Source organism: Alosa pseudoharengus, unplaced genomic scaffold, assembly GCF_046254945.1.
Source record: "Alosa pseudoharengus isolate Yale_2024_CS ecotype anadromous, Long Island Sound unplaced genomic scaffold, YU_APseudo_1.1 YU_APseudo_1.1_scf_10, whole genome shotgun sequence".
In the NCBI taxonomy this organism is placed as follows: domain Eukaryota; kingdom Metazoa; phylum Chordata; class Actinopteri; order Clupeiformes; family Clupeidae; genus Alosa; species Alosa pseudoharengus.
The window spans coordinates 31691861-31713810 of NW_027468565.1; the positions used below are offsets into that span (position 1 = coordinate 31691861).

Below are 21950 nucleotides of genomic sequence, written 5' to 3' on the forward strand. Positions count from 1 at the left end.
TTGCCTTGCGCAATATTGATCTGTAACAAGAACATACAAAAGTCATGCTCTCTTGCTGCTCTCCGAACAACCCACTCTAACTCCAACTGTTAACAAACACTTGCAATAAGCGCCATCGACCAGCTTAAGCGATTCAGAAGCGATTTATATTCCTTGATATTCTATGTGTAGTGTGTTGTTGACCCAAAATCGCTACACTCCATGTTGTCTTGTTTGACAGCTTTTTGAGTTCTCACCAAATATTCGGGTGTTCTCCAAAATATCGACCATCAATCGACCATGTTATGTAGGGCCAGCCCATGGCATGACACAGGTAGGTAATCTTCGTGAAAATGACGAATCTGCGAATGACAACATCTGGAGCTCTAGGTGGGCAGAGTCAGAGCTTTATTAAAATTCAGTGACGTAGGCAATCCTCACCAGCCAACATGCTTTTTAGCCAAACTGGAACACGGGATGTCTCTGTCGATCCTTGTCTGGGACCATGAAAGCCATTTGCAGTATACATTCTGGACCAATCAAATAGCCTAATCGAACTTGTAGCGATCCGGTAGCAGTGCACGATGCGTTAGCCTGTATTTCAACACTCAATGTGGTATGTGACAACACAATTAATAGTTAATGTTTACTTTCTAGCTTTTGGCAATTAGCTGTCGCTAGCTCATCGTTCTAGCTCGCTATCCAGCTTCCCACAGTGACACACAAAGGTGGCATTTCAGTATTTTAAGGCAATGGTAATATTAACATTTAGTTTGCACGCGAGGGGACCACGTCTATAGAGTTGTGTATTCACTGTAAAGTTAAACAGGACGACAGCTAACGTGACAGTGTCAGTGACAAGTTGAATTGCACAATGTCAAGTACTCCCGAATCAAGGCGTGTCGGCTCGGTGGTATCAGACCCACAGCATTCCCGGAAGATTCTGACGGCCCTTCGATCCTTCCAGTTAGAGCAGTGTTTTCAAGATGCAGTTTTGGTAATCGACGACGAAGAAATTCCTGTCCAGAAAAACATACTTGCAGCCGCCAGTCCATACATAAGGTATGTCCTAGAAAGGGCGTGTGTTTAATGTGAGTGAGTGTTGAGAGATGGCAGAGATTGCATTCTGTCCTATTCAGACGTGATTCAAAGAATGTGCTTGGTTGTATCTTCATCTTGCTGGCAATTGTCACATGGTGGTGATGAGGGGGTGACCAGGTTCTCCACTGGCTGCAGGCTGTTGCATCTGTATGCAAATTCTAATCTGTGAATGCAAATTCTCACCATTCCGATGGGACCATACATATTTGAGTGTAATGTACACTTTACAGCTGTTTAAATACAATGTATAATATACTAGTATGGCACTACCAGTTGAAATGTAAGAAACTTGTTCAAGTCCATTGTGACTGGATTGAAATGGTGACTGGAAATTCACTGGAATGCTGACTGGTTCTTTCTGTGTGTAGGACCAAGCTGAACTACAATCCACCTAAAGAAGATGGTTCGGTGTACCGGATTGAGCTTCAGGGTGTGTCTAGCCCCATCATGAAGCAGATTCTGGATTACATTTTCACTGGCGAGGTGTGTGTGTGTGTGTGTGTGTGTGTGTCCATGTGTGTCAGGGCTTGTCGAGACGTGTTACTCCTTGTTCCAGTCACTTGCAGTGTTTTACATCTAGTAAGAGTAGGCGTCTACTCTTATGTATACACTTGTAGATTTGCATCGTTGTTCTGGGTTGTTTTTGCTGTATCACAGAAATGAAATTCCACAAACTTACATTACACTTACATAGTGATCTTTACTCTAAACATTGACTGATTTTGTCCTAAACTTACCTCTCAGTTCACATGGTGTTAAAAGTCTTTGTCCCAATGGTCCTCTGTCTCCACCACCACAGGTGTCTCTGAGCGAGGAGACCATCCAGGACATGGTGCAGGCGGCCGACCTGCTGCTGTTGACTGACCTGAAGGGGCTGTGCTGCCAGTTCCTGGAGAGCTGCATCGCGGCGGAGAACTGCGTGGGCATCCGGCTGTTCGCGCTGCACTATTGCCTGCATCACGTTCACCACGTCGCCACCGAGTACCTGCAGACGCACTTCCGCGACGTAGCCGCCAGCGAGGAATTCCGTGAGCTGCCCCCCGAGCGCCTGTGCGAGCTGCTGGCCATGGAGAAGCTCAACGTGGGCAACGAGAAGCATGTGCTGGAGGCTGTGGTGCGCTGGCTGAATCACGACCTGGAGGCCAGGAGGGTAAGACCACCAGTGCTTGGAGGCCGCCGATGCTGTAACCGTGCTATTACAGTGACGTTACCCTCAAAAGTGCTATGTGTAGTTTTTAAAGTTTGAAACATTCAAAAATAGAAATGGCAATAAAATGTGAAGAAACGGGGTCAGCCCTATGTTCCCACAGCCCTGTGTTTGCACATTTCTAAGATTTTTTTTTTCACTGAAAATTAGTCTTAGTCTTAGGCTTAGGCTTAGGGTTAGGCTGTGGGAACATAGGCACACTCCCGAAGAAACAACCGTTTTGATGTAAAGTCAAAAACACCTATGCTCTATGTTGCCCAGATATCCACTGACTAAAAGTTAACATGCAAACCTGACAGCGCTGGGCGGGCCTGTTCTCTTGTAATACCACTTTTGACCTGTTGTAGCACTGTATTAAATACAATGCAGGTCAATGGAAGAATGCTGTGTGACTGTGTTCAAGACAACAGGGATCTTACAGAATTACACATAGCTCCTTAAAAATGGTCTTCTTTAATGCCTCGGTGAAAGGCCTTTGGGTAATAACATTATACCTAATAACATTATACCTCAGTGAAGGGTCTTGTAGTTACCAAGTTGTTACCCTCAATGACAAAATACCAAGCTAAAAGGGTTAACTTAGACATGGCCATGGATTCCTTATAATTATATCTCCAAGTGACAAGATGCCTTGATGAATGAGCTTTGGACCTGTAATCGGAGGGTAGCCGTGGCCTACTGGTTAGCACTTCGGACCTGTAACCGGAGGGTTGCCGGTTCGAACCCCGATCAGTAGGCACGGCTGAAGTGCTCTTGAGCAAGGCACCTGCTCCCCGAGCGCCGCTGTTGATGCAGGCAGCTCACTGCGCCGGGATTAATGTGTGCTTCACCTCACTGTGTGTACACTGTGTGCTGTGTGTGTTTCACTAATTCACGGATTGGGATAAAAGCAGAGACCAAATTTCCCTCACGGAAAATTGAGTATATATACTTATACTATACTTGGACCTGTACCATTGACCCAGTGCTGGGACAGTGATCTTCCATAAAAAGAAAACTAAGCTTTTGGTAGTTACCACAGTCTTACTCAGATGTGGTCATTTATGGCCTATTATTGCATCTCAGTGTGTAGTTTATACACTTGTCATCAGACATGCATTGTAACAATTTTCCCTCATACTGTATGCTCTTATGGAGCTGAACAGCAGGATCTGGATAAGTTGAGAACAGCACACAGAGAATAATGGGCTTTATAGGGAGGGAAATGCTATTCCCTCTGAAGGCCCTCAGTGTCTTAATCATTTGATGTGGCATACTGTATGCCCAAGTTACCACAGTGGCTTATCTTTGGAGTGCACCAAAATACAAAATATTAAAAAGCTGGATGTTCTGCTTGTGGTTGAATTTCACAATAATTGTGTTGAAGGATACAGTGTCTGTGGTTTCTCCGCTTTTGTAGGTGAAGACAGTGGTTTAGTTACTCTGTGTGTAGATGTTGTCTACAGTATATAAACTGCACACTTCAGGGTTGGCGGCACAGTAAACCTGACTTTTGAGCCTGTGTGAAAAATGGTGTGACGGTGCTTTAAATGCCAAGAGAGTGGGCTTGATCCCTGCCTAGGGCAAAGGCTGACATTCACATACAGAGAGTCAGGCTCACACACAGTAAAGCTGTTCTTCACACACACACACACACACACACACACACACACACACACACACACACACACACAACACCTGAGATGGCAAGCACTCAGCCCTCAGGTATTTCACTGCATAAGCTGCACACCTGTGACCAGTGGGGTTACTGTAGTCTGCAGTGGGAAAGCACACTCCCACCCTTTTCTTTCATCTGAAGTTAATTTAGCCTGACTTCAATTAAGGCCAGCCTTCCCAGTCAGACAGGTGGCTTTACATACACATAACAGAACATAAAGATACACCTGTAAACATCTTCCTAATTGGCTGAGTTATAGCATGAATTAGAAGCTAAACTAATGGGCTAAACTTATAGTATGTAAAGCTGGTTTTGTGGGGGTTTTATGTTTGAAGTATGTCTAAAAGTTAATGTTAATGTGGATTTTTCTGTAAGGCTCATTGAAAGTTGTGGAAACTTTACAAAGAAAACTTTTCTTGCCTACCCTCAGTTGTGCACAAGTCAGAAGACAAGCAGGACAGGTCTTCAAGGATGTCAGTAAAACACAAGAACACTACACATGTGAATCAGAACTGAACCCAAGGGAGTTTAAAGATCTTAATCTAAAGACAACTGCCAGTCAAGCATTCTTTACTCCTGTCCCCGATAGTCTGCCTGTCCGTCTGCCTGTCTGTCTGTCTGTCTGTCTGTCTCACATAGTGACAATGGTCTGTAGTCCCCTGATTGCACTTGTTCTGATAGTGTTCCTCTCTGCCCCTTCACACCCCCACCCCCCCACCCCCTTCTTTCTTGCAGGTCCACATGAAGGAAGTGATGTCGTCGGTGTGGGTGCAGGGGCTGGATGCAGGGTACCTACGAGATCAGATGATGGCTGACCCCCTAATGAGGGAGGTGATCGGGGAGTGCTGCAGTGACGCACTGGCAGGGAACAGCCAGCAGGGGGAAGCCATGCTCGCCGCTTTCAAACCGCGGGGCTACTCTGAATGCATAGTTACTGTAGGAGGAGAGGACAGGGGGTGAGTACACAGAAACACACACACACACACACACACATCTGTGCATAGTTGTATTTCATTGAAATTCGCATGCTCTCTCTCTCTCTCGCTGTCTCACTCACACACAAATAGACCTCCACATACAGCCAAATGTCTTCTGTGAATTCTGCTGCTCTCTTTTACTCACAACCACACATGTGCTCACAGTCTCACATACACACAGACACAAACACACACACACACACAAACACACACACACACAAAGAAGTTTGGAGTGAAATCTATTGTCAGAAGTTCGTCTTGCGTCATTTATCAAGTCACATAAAGGCCTCATTGTGTCACGATTGTTATGTTACTGAATTACAAACAGTAAGTCACACCATGACATTTACAGTCACATGCTCTGGCTTCCCACAAAGGGAATGTTTCCAGAGAGTCTGCAACCCAAACTTAAACTGAAGCTTGCTCTATCTTGCTGTCGTTCTTTCTGACAATTGCACAACTAAAGGTGCAGTCAGCGGTTGTATGCAATTGCAAGCTATTCAAGCATTTTTTGTCACATTCAGCAATCATCTCACAACCGCTAGTTGCCCATTTTGTCAGTACACTGTAAAAAAGTGGAGTTTCTGTAGAAATACTGAAGGGAGGGGTGAGCTACCTCTCTGGTGTGTTTCGTTTGGTCCTTGGTTAAAATATAATGTACATTGTTTTGGACAAAGGCGTCTGCTAATAAATTTAAATCTAAATCTAAACATAAACAAACACGACTTCCTGTACAATCAAAAATGTGATATTTAACTATACACCACTGGTTGCTACTGCCTTGGTTTTTTGTTTCAGCTCTTGTTTATATATTTGTATATCACACAGCTGGGAAAAATATCTCAACAAGGTCAACAAATCCTCTAATAAGCCTGTCAAGTGCACATAAGATGCAAGTAAACTGTGCACTGAACACATTGTGCAATGGTGCAGCAGTTACACAACTATTGAGCTGCTTTTATTATGAGCTTGCTCCCTCCACCCAGAGGATATGACGTGTACAGTGATGAACATGCATCACTCTGTGTGCTAAGTACCCCACACTCGACAGGACGGGGATAACCAGTCCTGATAACCTTGATAAAAATAGGATGCCTCAATGAAAGGCCTTTGGACCTGTGTGCGGTTGATGCAGTAATGTCCTCAGTGACCAGCTCCTCAAGGTCAAGGTGAAGGTCTCTTCAGTAGCTGTGAACTCAATGTGCTAATGATTCAAAATGACAAGATGCAGGGCTTAGGATTTGTGCCATGCATGACGGGGATGCAACAGTATTTTTTGCCTTCAGCAACTGAGGGCAATGCAGTGGGATTTGGGAGAAAGCAGAGAACATGATGTTTTGGAAGAATATCTGATTTTAATGATCAAAAGGACAAAGGAAGAGAGAAACGTCAGAGGGTGTATGCCAAGGGTGTCTGGCTGGGTAACTGTGCAAAATGAGTGCTACTATGAAAACATGAATGAGAGCATGCATGTAAAAGCATTAGTGTGTGTGCTTGGCTGTATGTGCTCATGTACTTTGTTAAAGAATACTTGAATAAATATATATGTACATATAGCCTACACATACAGTAAGCGTGTTTTGTGTGTGTGTGTGAGAGAGAGAGACAGTGTGTGTGTGCTTAAGTGTATGTGTGCGCATTTAAGTGTGTATGTGTGTATGTGTTTGCGTGCACACATGCCTGTGTGTGTGAACTGAACATGTGTGAGTCACTGCTGTGGGACCGGTGCTGCTGTAACTCCTGCTTCCTATTTCCTGTTTACAGCACACGGAAGCCTCTGCCAGTGGTGCGCGGCATGTGCCCCCTGTACGACCCCAACCGGCAGGTGTGGATCGACCTGGAGCCTATGAGCGTGGGCCGCGTTGGGCATGGAGTGGTCGCAGCAGGTCAGTGACTGTCAGTGCGTTTACATGACACTAGGGATGTAACGATTACCGGTATAATGATAAACCGTGATAAAAATGTTGACGATAACAATTACCGTTTTCTTTTGAAATATCATAATTATCACGGTTGATTACCACGGTGTTGAAACCGTGTGTTTAATCCTTCCCAGCTTCATCCGAGCCTGCTTTTGGCATACAGTAGGCCTGGTACAATGAAGCAAAATTGGTACCCTACTGATTCTGTTGTCTAATTGATGGTTTTAACTGCGATTTGGATTAGGCTACACCTGATTTTAAAAGGCGGAACATTTTCACCGCAAAACTTGCACTGTATCATTTGCACTCTGCGTCTTTTTATGTTCGCGTGCACATTAAATCCATTCCACTCACGTTATCAGAACACAGTAGCCTAAAGTTTTATTTCGAACACTTACTTTGGTCTCACTCAGGGTAGGAATTTCACGGCGGCCACGTCGTTTCCCCTTGCGTTGGCCGTGATGTCCCTTTGAAAATCAGAGGTTTACAGGCCACGGTGGCCTTGGTGCCCTTCTTTCAATATTCTGCTTTGCGTCCTACTAATAGTGAATTTTATTTAGCCTATGGCCTGTCAAAATAATCTTAGCATTCACAGCGCAAATTAATTTAGTCTTTTACGCAGTGGAGAAAGTGACAGCGCAAGAAAGAAAGTGCGTCTAAATTCACCTATTCTTCTCAGTTGAACTACTCGCGAAGTATAGCCTACTCATCACACAGACATCACAAGTATCACATGAAAGAGCTTTTTCTCAGCTTTTAAACGATGTTAGCCGCGAATTGCTGTGGTGAACGGTTCGCGAGAAACGTAAATAATATAATTAAATTTAATCATAAATTCTACTGAAGGTTTTCGTCCATCTCCCTACCCATTCCTCTCGGTGCAATACTTCACGAACCTTTCGTTTAACACATGACAAACCATATATCAGAATAAACAGCAGACCTTACCGAACACAAAGGTGTAAAGCAGTCCCCTGTACAGTTAGCCGTTCCAGAGTAATCCATATTTGAATTTGCAGTACATTTCGACATGCATGGATGTCTCCAAATTTGGGCTTTAAGTTTTACAATGTGTTTAAATTGTTCCACATGATTTCATAACGGGCCAAATACAAAATAAATGTAACAAATATCGCCTAGATATCGGTAAATCAGAGGACAGCTGACTAAGAGTTTGTGAAAGTAGATCACAAAATGCTAAGCATGCATCTAGGCTATTTGAGTTTCTTAAAGCTGAACTGTGCTTAAATTGTTCAATACATGATTTCATAACAGGTCAAATATAAAATAAATGTTAAATATAGCCTAGATATCTGTAAATATTAGATGATCAGATGATTTGCAGTTCTATGTAATATGTCATGTTTCATGTTTTTGTAATGTTTCATACAGTGATGCAGGTCTACTGCAGTGAATAGGCTATACAACTTTGATAGCCTATGTGGCCTTTGTGCCCTCCACCAAATATGCCCAACTGCAGGCCAAGTGGCCTTGCCCCCAGAATGGTGATATTCCAAGCCTGGTCTCGATCCAAATAACAGTAATAGCAACCTCCAAGGCATGGTAGGGTAAGTTAAGCGATAAGCACATAGCCAATTAAACATGAAAAACTGAACGGGACACTTTTTGAAACTAGTTCAGCTTGTGTAGGCCTATCAGTGCTTTCTGAACATATTGAACACACTTTTAAAAATACCGTGATAATACCGAAAACCGTGATAATTTTGGTCACTATAACCGTGAGGTAAAATTTTCATACCGTTACATCCCTACATGACACTCGAGAAAAACAAATTATTGTGTTAGTCCGACCAAAACCGTGTAACACACTCAGTTAATGCGATAGAAGCTCGCCTGACCCCTGCATGTATACACTCGTTCTGACTCAAATCAGGCTATGTGACAGTGTTTGTGTCCATCCCTGTTCAACCTAAAGCCTGATTTATGCTCACTTTTTGTATGAAATCGATCCATTGATGCATTTTGTCCATATCTGTAACCTTGAAGTGAACGATGTCTGTATCCGCAGCATTTTCTAACGTTGCACATAAATGAGCCTTAAACTGTCCAAACAAATGCCAATGAACATCATCAAACTCCAACATCCTGTAGCCAGTGGGAGTTGATGATTGTGTGCTTAAACCAATGGCCAGGCGTTTCAGTCTAAAACTACTAAGCTAGCGACATAAAAGCCTTGTATAAACATTTGTTGTTTACATTTTTTGCTGGGTTTACTTGTCCTTCATGTCAACATTTGGCATCAGAATAAGATGACACAAAACTAGTTACCTATAAAAACAGCGCTAAGTATTTACCTATAATAAGTATTATTTTTTTTTACAAACTGTTTAAAACATTAGTGCAGTGTAAATTATGTATTACTCCTCTCATTATCTCAAACTCATGGCAGCCACCATAAGAGTGTAGACCATAAGAGTGTAAGGTAGGCATTTGTTTGGCTAGTTCGAAAGAACCTTTAACCAGTCCCCCGCAAGGCTCTGAGTTACATTTTTAAGTGTCTGGTTTGAAAAGGCATTTCCTCCGCGCCTAAAATGCCTGCTAATCTTATGGAAGTCACCCCTAAGCCATTACTTAACTCTCTGGGCCCATTTCCTGTACATGGATTAAGACTAGTCGAACCGAAATTAATATGTCTACTGAAAAAGAGATTTTAGTCCAGGACTGCTCAATCCATGTTCGGTAACTCAGCTGTTTCTTTTGGTTCCTGGGAGATAAATTGGAGGTCCATTAAATCTGCTAATCAAGCCTCTCTGTGTCAGACATGACTTCATCACTTTGAGACAGAAGTATACTCCTGAAGACAGGTTGGAGAACTTGGCACAGCCTATGGCCACAGGCTGTTCTAGAATCTTCCCTCAACGTAACAAGACCACCACTTCATCATTCACAAACTTCAAATCATCGGGCCAAGCTTGGATATAAAAAGTCCGTTGGATTTGTTTAGTAAATTCAATCTCATTTAGCCATCAGTCCATTCCTCAATCACTCTCTGGCCAAATTTTCCTACAATGGTCTGTAAATGGTGTTGTTGTTGTTTAGCTTATGTCTGTTCTAGAATACTGGCGTTAACCATCGTAAAAACCTTCATGTCAGAAATCAGAACTCCCATTTCTTGAAAATCTAGCAACATAGAAAGATGACAACTCAAAAAAAGAATCAGTTCTATATGTATATGTCCAACAAAAAAGTTAAAGTATTGTCTTGCCTGAGAAATTATTTATACTCTTATGGGTGTGAAGGAGCAGAGGTAACATTACCAACTGACAATTGGTCGACCTGGAGTCGATTCCCGCCTTTACGAGTCTGTGTTGCTTTGGATCAAAGTGGCTGTTATATCAGTTAACTTTAGCTTTAACCTTTTACACACATCTTTCCAAAATGATAAGCCCCCATCACCCCCCGCCCCGTCCCCGCCTGATGCCTCCTTGCCTGTGCCTGTTGAGGTGTCCATGACCAATGCAACCTTGACAGGGATAACAAGGAGGCGGACATCACCCATTTCTTGCACTTCTGGTTTGACACAAACTGCATTTTGTTGTCTTTGTACTTGTACTCTGCACAATGACAATAGTTGAATCTAATCTCATCTAATCTAATGTATCAGTCACCAAGCCTGTGCCTAGTGTTTTGAGGAATGTAACTTTCTTTCCTGTGGTGTGTGTGTGTGTGTGTGTGTGTGTGTGTGTGTGTGTGTGTGTGTGTGTGTGTGATCAGAGGGATACCTGTTTGCAGTGGGTGGGATGGATGACACCAAAACCGTGCTGAGCAGTGGGGAGAAATACGACCCGGAACTCAACACTTGGAGTCCCATACCCCCTATGAAACAGGTAATGTCATGGGAAACAACATACACCATATCAAATAGGTGACAATATAGCCTATATCAAACAACATACCCCCTACAAAACAGGTGACAATATACCCTATATAAAAAAGGTAACAATTTGCCCCCTATGATACAGCTGACAACATACCCCATATCATACCGATAGCAACATACCCCATATCAAACCGATAGCAATATACCCCCTGGCACAGGTGACCACACCACATACCATACTTTAAGACCAGTAGCAGACCTCGTCCCAAGAAGGGTATGGTATAGATGAGCTGATGTATGGATGCTGTGAGGTTGGCTTGGTACACTGTCTATCTGGTGCTTTTTTTGTATGATGGTATAAAGTTTTGCATTTATAGTAGTTGCCCACTAGGGGGAGTAGGTCCAGCACATTCTGAAATCTCCCACAACATGGCTGCCATCTGTAGATGTCATTATGTAGATGGCCTTACCTACTAATAACTACTGTTAAGATATATGCCGTTAATACCGTTAATATATAAATATATATTTAACTCTGTATAAATAAATTTTACCTTTTATTTTATTGGAAAGATGATGGTATGACACAAATGCATTATCTTTTTCTATTAAATGTAAGATGTGAAACTGTGGCCACATTTTCCACCAGGTGTCAGTAATGTGCTGTTTTAAGATGTAAACTCACTCCTTGTGTGTGTGTGTGCGTGTGTGTGTGTGTGTGTGTGTGCGTGTGCGTGTGCGTGTGCGTGTGCGTGTGCGTGTGCGTGTGCGTGCGTGTGTGTGTAGGCTCGTCAGCACTTTGGTATAGTTGAACTGGATGGGTTGGTATATGTGCTAGGGGGAGAGAGTGAGGATTGTGAGCTGCTCACCGTGGAGGTGTATGATCCACACTTCAACACCTGGACTACACTTCCTGATATGACCATGGTTCGTAAGGTGTGTCTCTCACTCACGTTGTTATCTCTCTTCATCTCTAGACAAACACACACACAAAAACACAGACACAGACACATGCATACTTGCATATGTACACACACAAACACACAGACGCATGCATACACATACACACACACACACACACACACACACACACACACACACACACACACACACACACACACACACACACACACAGACACGCTGTACACACACTGTATACATGCCATCAGGTCTATCACTCACACTTTCCTGGTGTTGTGTGTACTGATGATCTGTTGTCTTTAGATTGGCTGCTACGCCACCATGAGGAAGAAGATCTATGCCATGGGTGGAGGCTCATACGGCAAGCTGTACGACTCAGTGGAGTGCTACGACCCTAAAATGCAACAGTGGACTGCCCTCTGCCCCCTCAAAGAGAGAAGGTACACTCCACAATGTCTGCTTAAGAAGGTGATCAGACAAGACGCGGTTTTTGCAGTGAGGGGCGTCTTTTTTATGTTGTTTCGTAGGCTATTGGCAGTAAGCGCTTTGCGCGCTGCTTATGCGCCCAGAGTGCCTCGCGTTTTGTGGGCCTGCTGCGCTTCGCATTTTGACTAATTGCGTTCGCGTTTTTATGAAAACATATAGTGCACCTCGTGCTTTACAATCGGCAAAGCAAGTCCTGTCTGATAGCACCCTAAGGCAGCATTTCCCAAACTGTGTCCCGTGGTACATTGGTGTGCCATGAGGGCTGCGCAGAAAATACAAATTTGAGTTTTCATTGTCCTTGATGATAATAGTTCGCCAAAATTGTTTGCAATCTTAATCACATTTAATGACGTTACTTTCTAAATCCACCTGACCATTTAAATCTGGATACATTTTTGTTTTGCACGTTTGCACCTATAGATACTGTTTTTATTGGTCAGGGTATGTTATCCTCACATAGGGCTGCACAACAACATGGCAGCATTCAGAAGTAGCAAAAGGTTGTTCGCTAATGACTGCCATTCTGTGTATAGCCGAATAGCAACTGGTAAATATTTACTTTCAAAGGAAGGATTGACCATGAACCTTTTGTCGTGTTGAATAGAAAAAATGAGAGAATTAAAACGGTGAGCAGTAGGCTCAGTCAATTCTTAACATTAACGTTATGTGTCAAAATACAAGCGTTTTTTTGTTTCGTTTTTTGGCAGCATGAGGGGTGGGATCAGGCAATGAAAAGCAATAAACCTGTTATATTGCACCTTTTGGTATATAATTAATGTCATGGTGGTGTGCTGTAAGATTTTCTCATAGTAAATAGAGTGCCACTAGAGAAAAAAGTTTGGGAAATACTGGCTTAAGGAACCTGAACAGTATTCCATACAAGGTCATCAAACAAAAATGGACTTGCAGTGACATTCTAACAGTGCGTAAATATCCAGTGTTTTTTAACACGTCTGTAAACTTTGTAACCTTTATGCATCGGATATGGTTTAGTTTCACATGAATCAGTGTATGACAACACAGAATCATAGCCTTTGGGGAAGTGCTGATTTTGCTATATTGGAGTAAATTCTTCTGTTTGGCTTTTACAATCAATGCATCAGCACCTAATGCAATGGTTATTTACAAGAAATAGAGCTATTCAGAGAATTGATGTTATGTTAGTAATGATGGGATTGCCCTGTATGCGTGATATGCGTATGACGAAACAAGTCCTCATTTCAACACGCCTTCCCTGTTGGCAGATGTGTAAAGTGGAAACAAAGGAAGTGGTGTTGTTTTGCGTGGCTCTTTGTGACGCGCTGAGTGAGACTAATCATTATTAGAAACAGCTCGTCTCTGAGGAGGGAGCAGTGCTCCACAGAGATATGACAAATCTCTGTGCAACACTGATGTGGAATACCTAGAGATTGGCATGGGATACTTTCCATAAGATCATCTCTCAATGCAAATCAAACTTGCTATTAGTCAAAATAGGCCTATGGGTTGCACAAAACATGTCCCTGAAGCTGTTTGCAAAAAAATCCCCTCAGATTACACATTATCAGCAGCAGCAGCAAATGAGCTGTTGTTGGCCACGCCCCACTCCGGAACTGATTCCATGTTTACGTCAATAGACCTCTGAAGTTTGCCTACAAAAAAGCTACCATCTTTGCCCAAATAAGGAGATCTGGTATCTTGGGATTTTTTCAATGGGAAAATGGGATTTTGAATTATCGCACCTGTTAAACTCTCGCGGGGTCAAAGAAATCGGAAATGCAGACGTTTTGCTCTACACACTTTTGTCCTCTGCCTTTAAGTGGACCCTGTGATCTTCGGGACGTGAAGACAGCACACTATGATCTTTGCTACCCCAGAGTTAACTTACAATGCAACTTGTCTAGGTAGTTAGCTTCAATTAACACCCGGATGTTTGTGTGACAAACGTCATTGGCGGTTCTGTTTGAATTTTCGTGGTAAAGTGGCCTAACAGTCAAGTTCTTGGAGTTTAGCCAAAACGTCTGCTAAATACAATAACCATAGCAGAATCAATTCAGACACCTGCATGTATAATGTAACATGGCCTAACAATGTTAAATAATAATGGGTAAAACTTTATTTGGGTCGGTATATAGAGTTGCTGTAGCCTAATTAAAAGTTGAAAAGCATTTGTGAAATTGGCTGCCTATTACCGGATGGCCTGGCTCTCTGCCAGCATAAGCTATGCAAGAGGTTCCCAAACTTAAAACTGCCGAGGCCCAATTGCAACTCCGATGGGAGGGGGTGGTGGGTGGGAATATTGAAATGTTTCGGCCGATCAAAAGATCAGCTCAACCGGAGACTGAAGGCAGGATACTTTCAGAAACCCGTATCTCACGCAAATCAGCATGGATGGTTTTTTTTTTTCAAGTTTGTATGTGTGTGGAAGCACCAGACACAAATTAATACCCCAAATTCCAGAAAAAGGGATATTTTCATAATATGGGCACTTTAACATAGGGGTGTGTATATGTATTGCTCCTGTATTTTAAGGAAGAACATTTATTTATTTATTTACGATACATTGTTCATTCTCAAAGAAAATTGGTGTCCTTAAAGGTTGGATTTGTCCTATTTTTGTTTATTAAGGCATGAAGATCAATTTCCAAAAGATGATTTTTATTCCTCTTTTTAGTCAACTTTAGCATGGGTGTGTAAACTTTGTAACGTGAATATATCCTAATTTGAAAGCTATGCCCTTTACATCTGTGAGTGCAAACTAACTCCATGGGAATTGGAGAGGCCTTTTTAGATATTGTGTAAATGTTTTAGACCCTGAAAGCACAATGAAGGAAAGAAGCGGTTGTTCAGGTTATCATGGAGGACTTTTATAGACTTTTAGGGATGAATGAAGAACCGAAAGAGTTAATGGAAGTTTTTTATGTTTTTGAGGTGTACTTTAGTACAGAATAACATCGGAACTACCAGAACCCTTATTTACACTGCAGTCTTTGTTTGTTTTGAAAATGGTGCCATTTTTAATCATCCATGTCATCCGATCATCCATGTTGTCAGAATTCAGTGGTTGAGAGAATAAGACGGACAACAGCCTCTGTATCTGTGTATTTGTACTTATTTATTATGAATTATGAATTATAGTGTGTGTGTGTGTGTGTGTATGTTTATATATATATATGTGTCTGTGTGTGTATTCTCAGGTTTGGCTCTGTGGCCTGTGGCGTGGGACAGGAGCTGTATGTCTTTGGTGGTGTGAGGAGTCGTGACACAGATAATCCAGAGTCCAGTCAGATGACCACCTGCAAATCTGAGTTCTACCACGACGACCTGAAAAGGTGGCCACCATCACAAGTTCCTTCAAATGTTTATGCCAAAAGTCTAAATAAGTCTAAGGGCTGTATTTTGGGCACCAGCGCATGGCGTAAAACTCGTTTTTCACCCGCGGAAAGTTTAATTTGGTATTTTGCACATTTATTTTTTAAACATTGCGCCCAGGGGTGTGGCAATTAACAACCTAGGGAGGGGCCTGGCGCGTTGTCTAAAAATCGCTATCGTACACCACCTAAACCTGGTCAGAAGTCAATGGCGAGTTGTTCATATGCTATTTTAAGAGCGCATGTCAATAGTCATATTGGCAGGTGCACGCACCATCCTTGTATCATTCATGAACGCACACCAGCGCACGTCCATGCAAAGCATTACGTCCATGCAAAGCATTACAAATTGCACGATTACAATGGGAAACATAATTAGAATAAAGATATTATGAAATACTGGACTGTATCTCATGATGAGTAGTTATTCACCATCATTTGCAAATTGGTAATGACGGTTAAAAGTGATTAGGGGAGAGGCGAGAGACACGTATGGAGCACAGCTGAAGACGCACTGTCACGAGATATAAGCAACTCCTCTGCAGGATAAATGTTGTTTTATTCAGTCATTTGAGCAATATTAGGGTAAGTGTTGCTTTTTCCAGCCTATGTTTTCGATGGTAACCCATTGTCAGTCAATAGTGAAAGTAACTGCATATGTCTTCGTTGACTGACACCTTGGTGAAGTTAGTTTCACTTTGCCAATGAGTTCAAATAATAGATGAGTGCAAATGCGTGAAGGCTATGCTAGGTTTTAGTAATGCATGGTTTAAGAATGACTATTTCATACAGCCTCCTTCAAATGCACCGTTGGGTGTGACACCGTTGAATGTCAAAATACCGATGCATTTATTTGACATATCGCGCTTTGCGCCGTTAAAGGGAATGACAGATGTCATTCTCATTGGTTTAAAATGATGTTACGCCCCAAACACACCCATATGACTGATTAAAGGAACACTTTGTTGCACCATGCGCTCCACTTTTGATAACGAAACCCCTCCCAATGTGAACTGGACATCCTACTAAATTTGAATAGACTTTTGACGAGTGACGATGCACTTTAGAATGTCATGATGGGGCCCTAAGTCTAAATACGTTATTTCAAAAGATACTGAAAGCCTATTTTCAACACTGGCTCTTTGTCTTCGTTACTCAAGACCCACAATGATGATGTCATCTACCTTAAAGGAGAAATCCAGCCAATTTTAACACCGAGCTCAGTTTATCAGTTTATGTTCACGGAATACTGTCGGTCAAAAAAAACGAGAAAAAAAACGGTGCTGTCTGACGCGGGTTAGCCGGCTAGTGGCTAAAGCAGCCAAAGTGCTTACAAGCTGCATTATGGGGGCATGTTCTAAACTGTACCTTTGAGCCTTTTAACAGACTCAAAATGTATTGACATCAACATTGTGGGTCTTGAGTAACGAAGACTAACGAAGAGTACATACCACAAAAGAAAGTGTTTTTCAGTATTTTTTCCTCTCAGTGTATTTTATATTGGCTCCAATTGTGACACGATGTCATACAATTATACGTTATACAGTATATCTTAATACTATTGCAAACTAGGGCTTAAAAGAAATATAAGCCATGATAATGACACAGATTTACCTCAGTGATGTGGTGATCTATTATTTGTATTACAAAATCCACTTTGATAAATGCCTTTGACACAATATCTTGCTTTGGCAAATGTCATCTATTTAAAGCACTCAAAATAAATTATAAATATAAATATCAAAACAATTTCTTTTTTTTTTCATTTATTACAGTAAATTCATTTTAGACAATAAGAAATTAGAAACAGCAGTATCAGTAAACCACTTAGCCCCCACCTTTCCCCTCTCTCATATCTGTCGTCCCTGCCCCTTGCTTCTTAGGTGGATGTATCTGGATGACCAGAGTCTCTGTGCTCAGACCAGTTCGTCCTTTGTGTACGGAGCCGTTCCTATTGGGGCCAGCATCTACGTGGTGGGAGACCTGGACACTGGTAAGTTAGGGCTGAGATTGGGATGTGGTCTGCACAGCAATGGAGTGGTTTTTGAAAGAGCTTTTTTTCCCTTTGCATTTTCAAAAAAGATTTGCATCCTCATTTCTTGCATAACCTGTGCTGCAACTTATTAGGTCTTTCCACCTGATGTTGGGGGGGGCGGGCATCTTGGAGAGTAGTTGCAACACAACAGACACGAGTGAGTCGTAGCTCGCCAAGCCTATCAAACGTCATCCCACCCCTATGAGCACCGTGCGGAGGGACACATTTTTCGTCTGGATTTTTTTTACTCCCCCACTTACTTAAAATGTCCCATTTAAATAAACCTGATCGGTATTATTTGTTGATCTTTATTGCCTCTCCTTTTTGCCATACAGAGCACAGAGAGCAAAGATCTCCTATTCCACCAACGTGGCACACATCCGGGTACTTGTAGTTGTTTATAACGTAGGTTAGAGGCCCTGATTGGTTTGAGTGAAATAGGATTTATGTCTTTACATCAAACAAACCATTAACCTGTTGAGGAGTGAATTATTTCCCTGGTTCCTTCTAGAATTCTACGCAAACAATCTATAGTTTCAGTGTTCTTTATACAGTCTATGGGGAAAATCTCTGAGGGTAATTGTGACATCATAATGTGGAACTCTCGGATTGCGAACATTCTAATCACATATTTGTGACCGTACTCCTCAACAGGTTAAAGGCAAACACTACTGATGTCTCAAATAAATAATGACCTCCTGATAACCATGATGTGTCTGACAATCAAAAATAGATATTCTATTTATTGCCACTGAGGATGTGGTGGAGGCTTTTGGAGGGCAGCGTGCAAACTGAAGCTTCACAGAGAATGAAATGTGTCCAGTGTTTTCATAAAGACCCATTTTCGCCTGTCTTCACAGCTTAAAGGGTTGCATTTTCCACTTTTGAATATGTTTTTATAAGTATATTTGTGTTCAGGTCCTGAAAAAGTTGACAAAATGCAATTGCGAAACCTCTCAGTTTCCACCGTTGTCATGTGGAGCGCCCTAAAGCCTCAACTATGCTTAGCGATAAAACGGATATAATAGGGAAACGGACTGAGCCTCCTTCCGCTCTCTGCGCTCTTTTGTCTGTTCACTTCAAGCTTATGAATGTGGAAGAATCCCGTATTTCCTGTATTTCCGTTTTAAAAGGGAGCATCAACTGGGGGGGGGGGTGTCCTCATATAACACCCCACATGTCTGTAGATCCTTGAATGAGTGGCAATGTGATTGTATTGACTGTTTACCTCATGTATGTGTGTGCGCAAATGATTTGACATTATTATTGTGAGGCCTTCATGGCAAGGGAAATTCACAACACAATTCTATATTTAACTAATGTTTCCTGCAAAAAAAATAAATTCTCATGCTGAATACGTAGATGACCAAACAATGACCAAAAGGAACCATGCCTGGTAGTTATTAAATGAGGTTTTAAAAAAAATCAGAGGAATGTTGTGAAATACCCAGTGCCCAAACCAAACACAGGCTTGTCCCCCAGAGAATCCACCATAGTGCTGAGTAGTTACAACACAACAGACACAAGTCGTAGCTCGCCAAGCCTATCCAACGTCATCCCACCCCTTTGAGCACCGTGCGGATGGACACATTTTTCGTCAGGGGATTTTTTGACTCCCCCACTTACTTAAAATATCCCTGGGTTTTGCGTAGCTTAATTTTATCTCTCGCTCTTGACATTTGGCCGCCGAAAATATTCCATGTTTGTTTAGTTCAACGCTGGTCTGCTCTGCTCTGCTTACAGTGTGCTGGAGATGACGAGAGCGGGCGCTAAATGTCACTCAATCTCTCCTGTGCCATAAATATACATTGTGAACAAGTTGAGCAGGCCTAATGGAAACTGTGTCTGTGTCTGTGTCTGCCTCTCTCTCTCTCTCTCTCTCTCTGTCTCTCTGTCTGTGTGTGTATGTTGTGTCGCAGGGACTGCGTATGACTACGTGCGGGAGTTTCGCCGCAGCACGGGCACTTGGCATCGCACCAAGGCGATGGTGACCTCTGACCTCTGTAAGACAGGCTGTGCCTCGCTGCGTTTCGCCAACTGCAAGCTGTTCCGCCTGCAGCTCAAGCAGGGCCTGTTCCGGATCCGCGTTCCCTAACAAGCAGTTCACCATAGGAAAAGTGGCGCACCACCACCCTCATCACCATCAATTACTCACTCACCCCCACCACCACCCCCTCTGTATAACATCAGTCGGAAATGATGCAAGTATAGTGTGGTATTGCAAGTATAGTGTGTCATTGCTTTGAAAACGGGCAATTTTCGGGATAGGGATTTTGGAATGTGATTGGGAGTGGGAAAGTAAGTTCACTTGTGACCAGTGGGAGACCTAAAATGTTTATGAATAGTGTTGCAATGCTGGGTCGTTGGGTGCTTGCTAATCGGCGGGTTGGTAATAGTTTTGGCACGGAATCTGAATATTTTCCACGTCGACTTTTAGTCCAGGAAGGTTTGGGTATTTGCATTGGAAAAAAAGAAATGGCTTGCTACGTAACCACAGCAAAACAAGGGTTGGGCTTCTCTGCTATATTCATGGTACCCCATGGTTCATTGTGGGTTACGGGTGCAATTATCAGGGACTGGTGCATGCTGACTTCTGACAGGGCTTAAGAAAGGCTGGGGAAGAACAGATCATTTCGGGAAGAGATGACAAAATTATGCCACTCAAGTGTGGCTCAAGCCAAGATAGCGATGTCTTTTTTTTTTAAGAAGGGGAAATGTATGGGGATGGGATAATTTGAAACCAGCAATGATCACTTTTTGTTTCCAAAAAAAGCAGTTGCAGTTGCACATTGCATTATTTAGAAAAGTAGATGCCAAACTAGACTTTAAATTCTGAATGTACATGTGTGCATATGCAACACATGGTTATTCACAACTTGTTTTGAAAAGGGACAGATTTTCCTTGTATGGAAAACATATGTTATAATTTATGTAGTATGGAAATATGTGAACAGAACATGCAATTGTAGAAATCGCACTGTGAACTAGGCACTATGTCTTAATATTCTGGGGGCTGTTTACGTTGTTTCCAAGTGTCCTGCACACAACAAGTCGGAAATAGATGCAGTTACCAGTCTCAATCTTAACCCTCTGGAAGTATTTTGTGGGTGACCCTTGAACTGGCTTTCCAGTCAGTGTGGACGGGTTTGGCATCTGTTGACCCCATTTGTTCTATGCGAGTTTCAGCTGCTGCTGTCTATTCTAATTGAAGACACACACACACTCACGCAGACACATGAACACATGAACACACGTGGCTGCAAAGGATTGTGTATACACACATATACACTCACACTTGCACACGCACAGATATACACATACACTAGACAGTGGAGATGAAACCTACCCAAAATAAGTGCATTTATATGATGTACTGACAAATTCCTTACACAGAATAATGTAAGCAATGTGACACACTTGGAACACATTATTAATAATCCAGGGAGCACTGACAAAGCTTGATGTCTGTTTTAGCGAGTTTTAACTCAGACAGCCACAATCCTGTTCAGCTCCACTTCTCAATCAAACCACTAGAACCACCCCATTTTTTGCACATCCACGATGACCGTCAACAATCATGTCTTGTTTTGGTGTTTACTGTAAACATGAGGAGTGCGGTGAGCGGGACAGTGGGACTGTGGTGTTCACTAAATATTGAAATGGGGTGTGACCATCAGAAGAAGAAAAAATGCCAAACACTCCGCAAAGCACCTTTTGATACTGTGGCTTATGTCTCCCAGACTTATTTGTCACCCATGTGGATTGTGGAATGAAAATAAGGTGGGAATTTAAAAATACAATAATAAATTAAATAAAAAGCTTTGAATGCCCTTTTGTCCAGGTTCTGAGAGACTTAGATGACTCGTGAAATTGAATCAAGGCAGTGATGAAGGTTTTTGGTTGTCTGTATGAAGACGCTGAAATTTCTATTTTCTTATAAGGGTCTTTCTCCCTGTTCTGTTTGTGACGATTTTTTTCACACTCTGCAATGAGTTTTTAGATACATTGCTATGCCCCTAACACTTAATGAAGTAATGGGTTAATTGTAAATTAATATTACTGTATGGGGACTAGGGTCGGTACAATGTAATACTAGTGGTATGTCTTTTCTATAGAGAAGTTTATTTAGTTCAATATTTTTTCTTGACAATGAGGCACAGAATTAGTGTGTATATAAATACAAGAGACTAAAATATATTATTTATAATGACATAATTATTTGTATTAGTAATTCTGTAATCAATAACACAGACACACACACCTATTTCCTTATGGCTCAACTAGTTACTCTCTAATCAATATCATTGACTATAAAGTGGAGACAGATTTGTCTTTTCATCTCTGTGTGTCCTACACACACACTCTGTCCAGCTTAGCTGAGGTCCAGTAAAATCCAACCAGCTCACTTAGATCAGAGATTTTTTTTGTTTTGTTTTTTGTTTTTGTTTTTTACAAAAAAATGACTGCTGTGAAT

At 42.1% G+C, this 21950-nt stretch overlaps 1 protein-coding gene across 2 annotated transcripts; it reads left to right on the top strand.

Annotated features, from left to right (window-relative positions):
• The first annotated feature begins 442 nt into the window (after positions 1 to 442).
• On the top strand, positions 443 to 21306 carry gan (gigaxonin). 2 transcript variants are annotated; one of them, XM_076269998.1, is made up of 11 exons: positions 443 to 1041; positions 1449 to 1563; positions 1880 to 2230; positions 4680 to 4900; positions 6686 to 6807; positions 10579 to 10691; positions 11471 to 11611; positions 11909 to 12045; positions 15268 to 15402; positions 17325 to 17434; positions 19396 to 21306. In XM_076269998.1, exons 1-11 carry the CDS (start codon positions 854 to 856, stop codon positions 19569 to 19571), a joined length of 1809 nt encoding a protein of 602 aa, XP_076126113.1. In that variant the 5' UTR covers positions 443 to 853; the 3' UTR covers positions 19572 to 21306. The 2 variants fall into 2 exon arrangements, with proteins under 2 accessions (XP_076126113.1, XP_076126103.1); XM_076269988.1 differs by having other exon boundaries at positions 447 to 1041; positions 11471 to 11620.
• Positions 21307 to 21950: the final 644 nt, after the last annotated feature.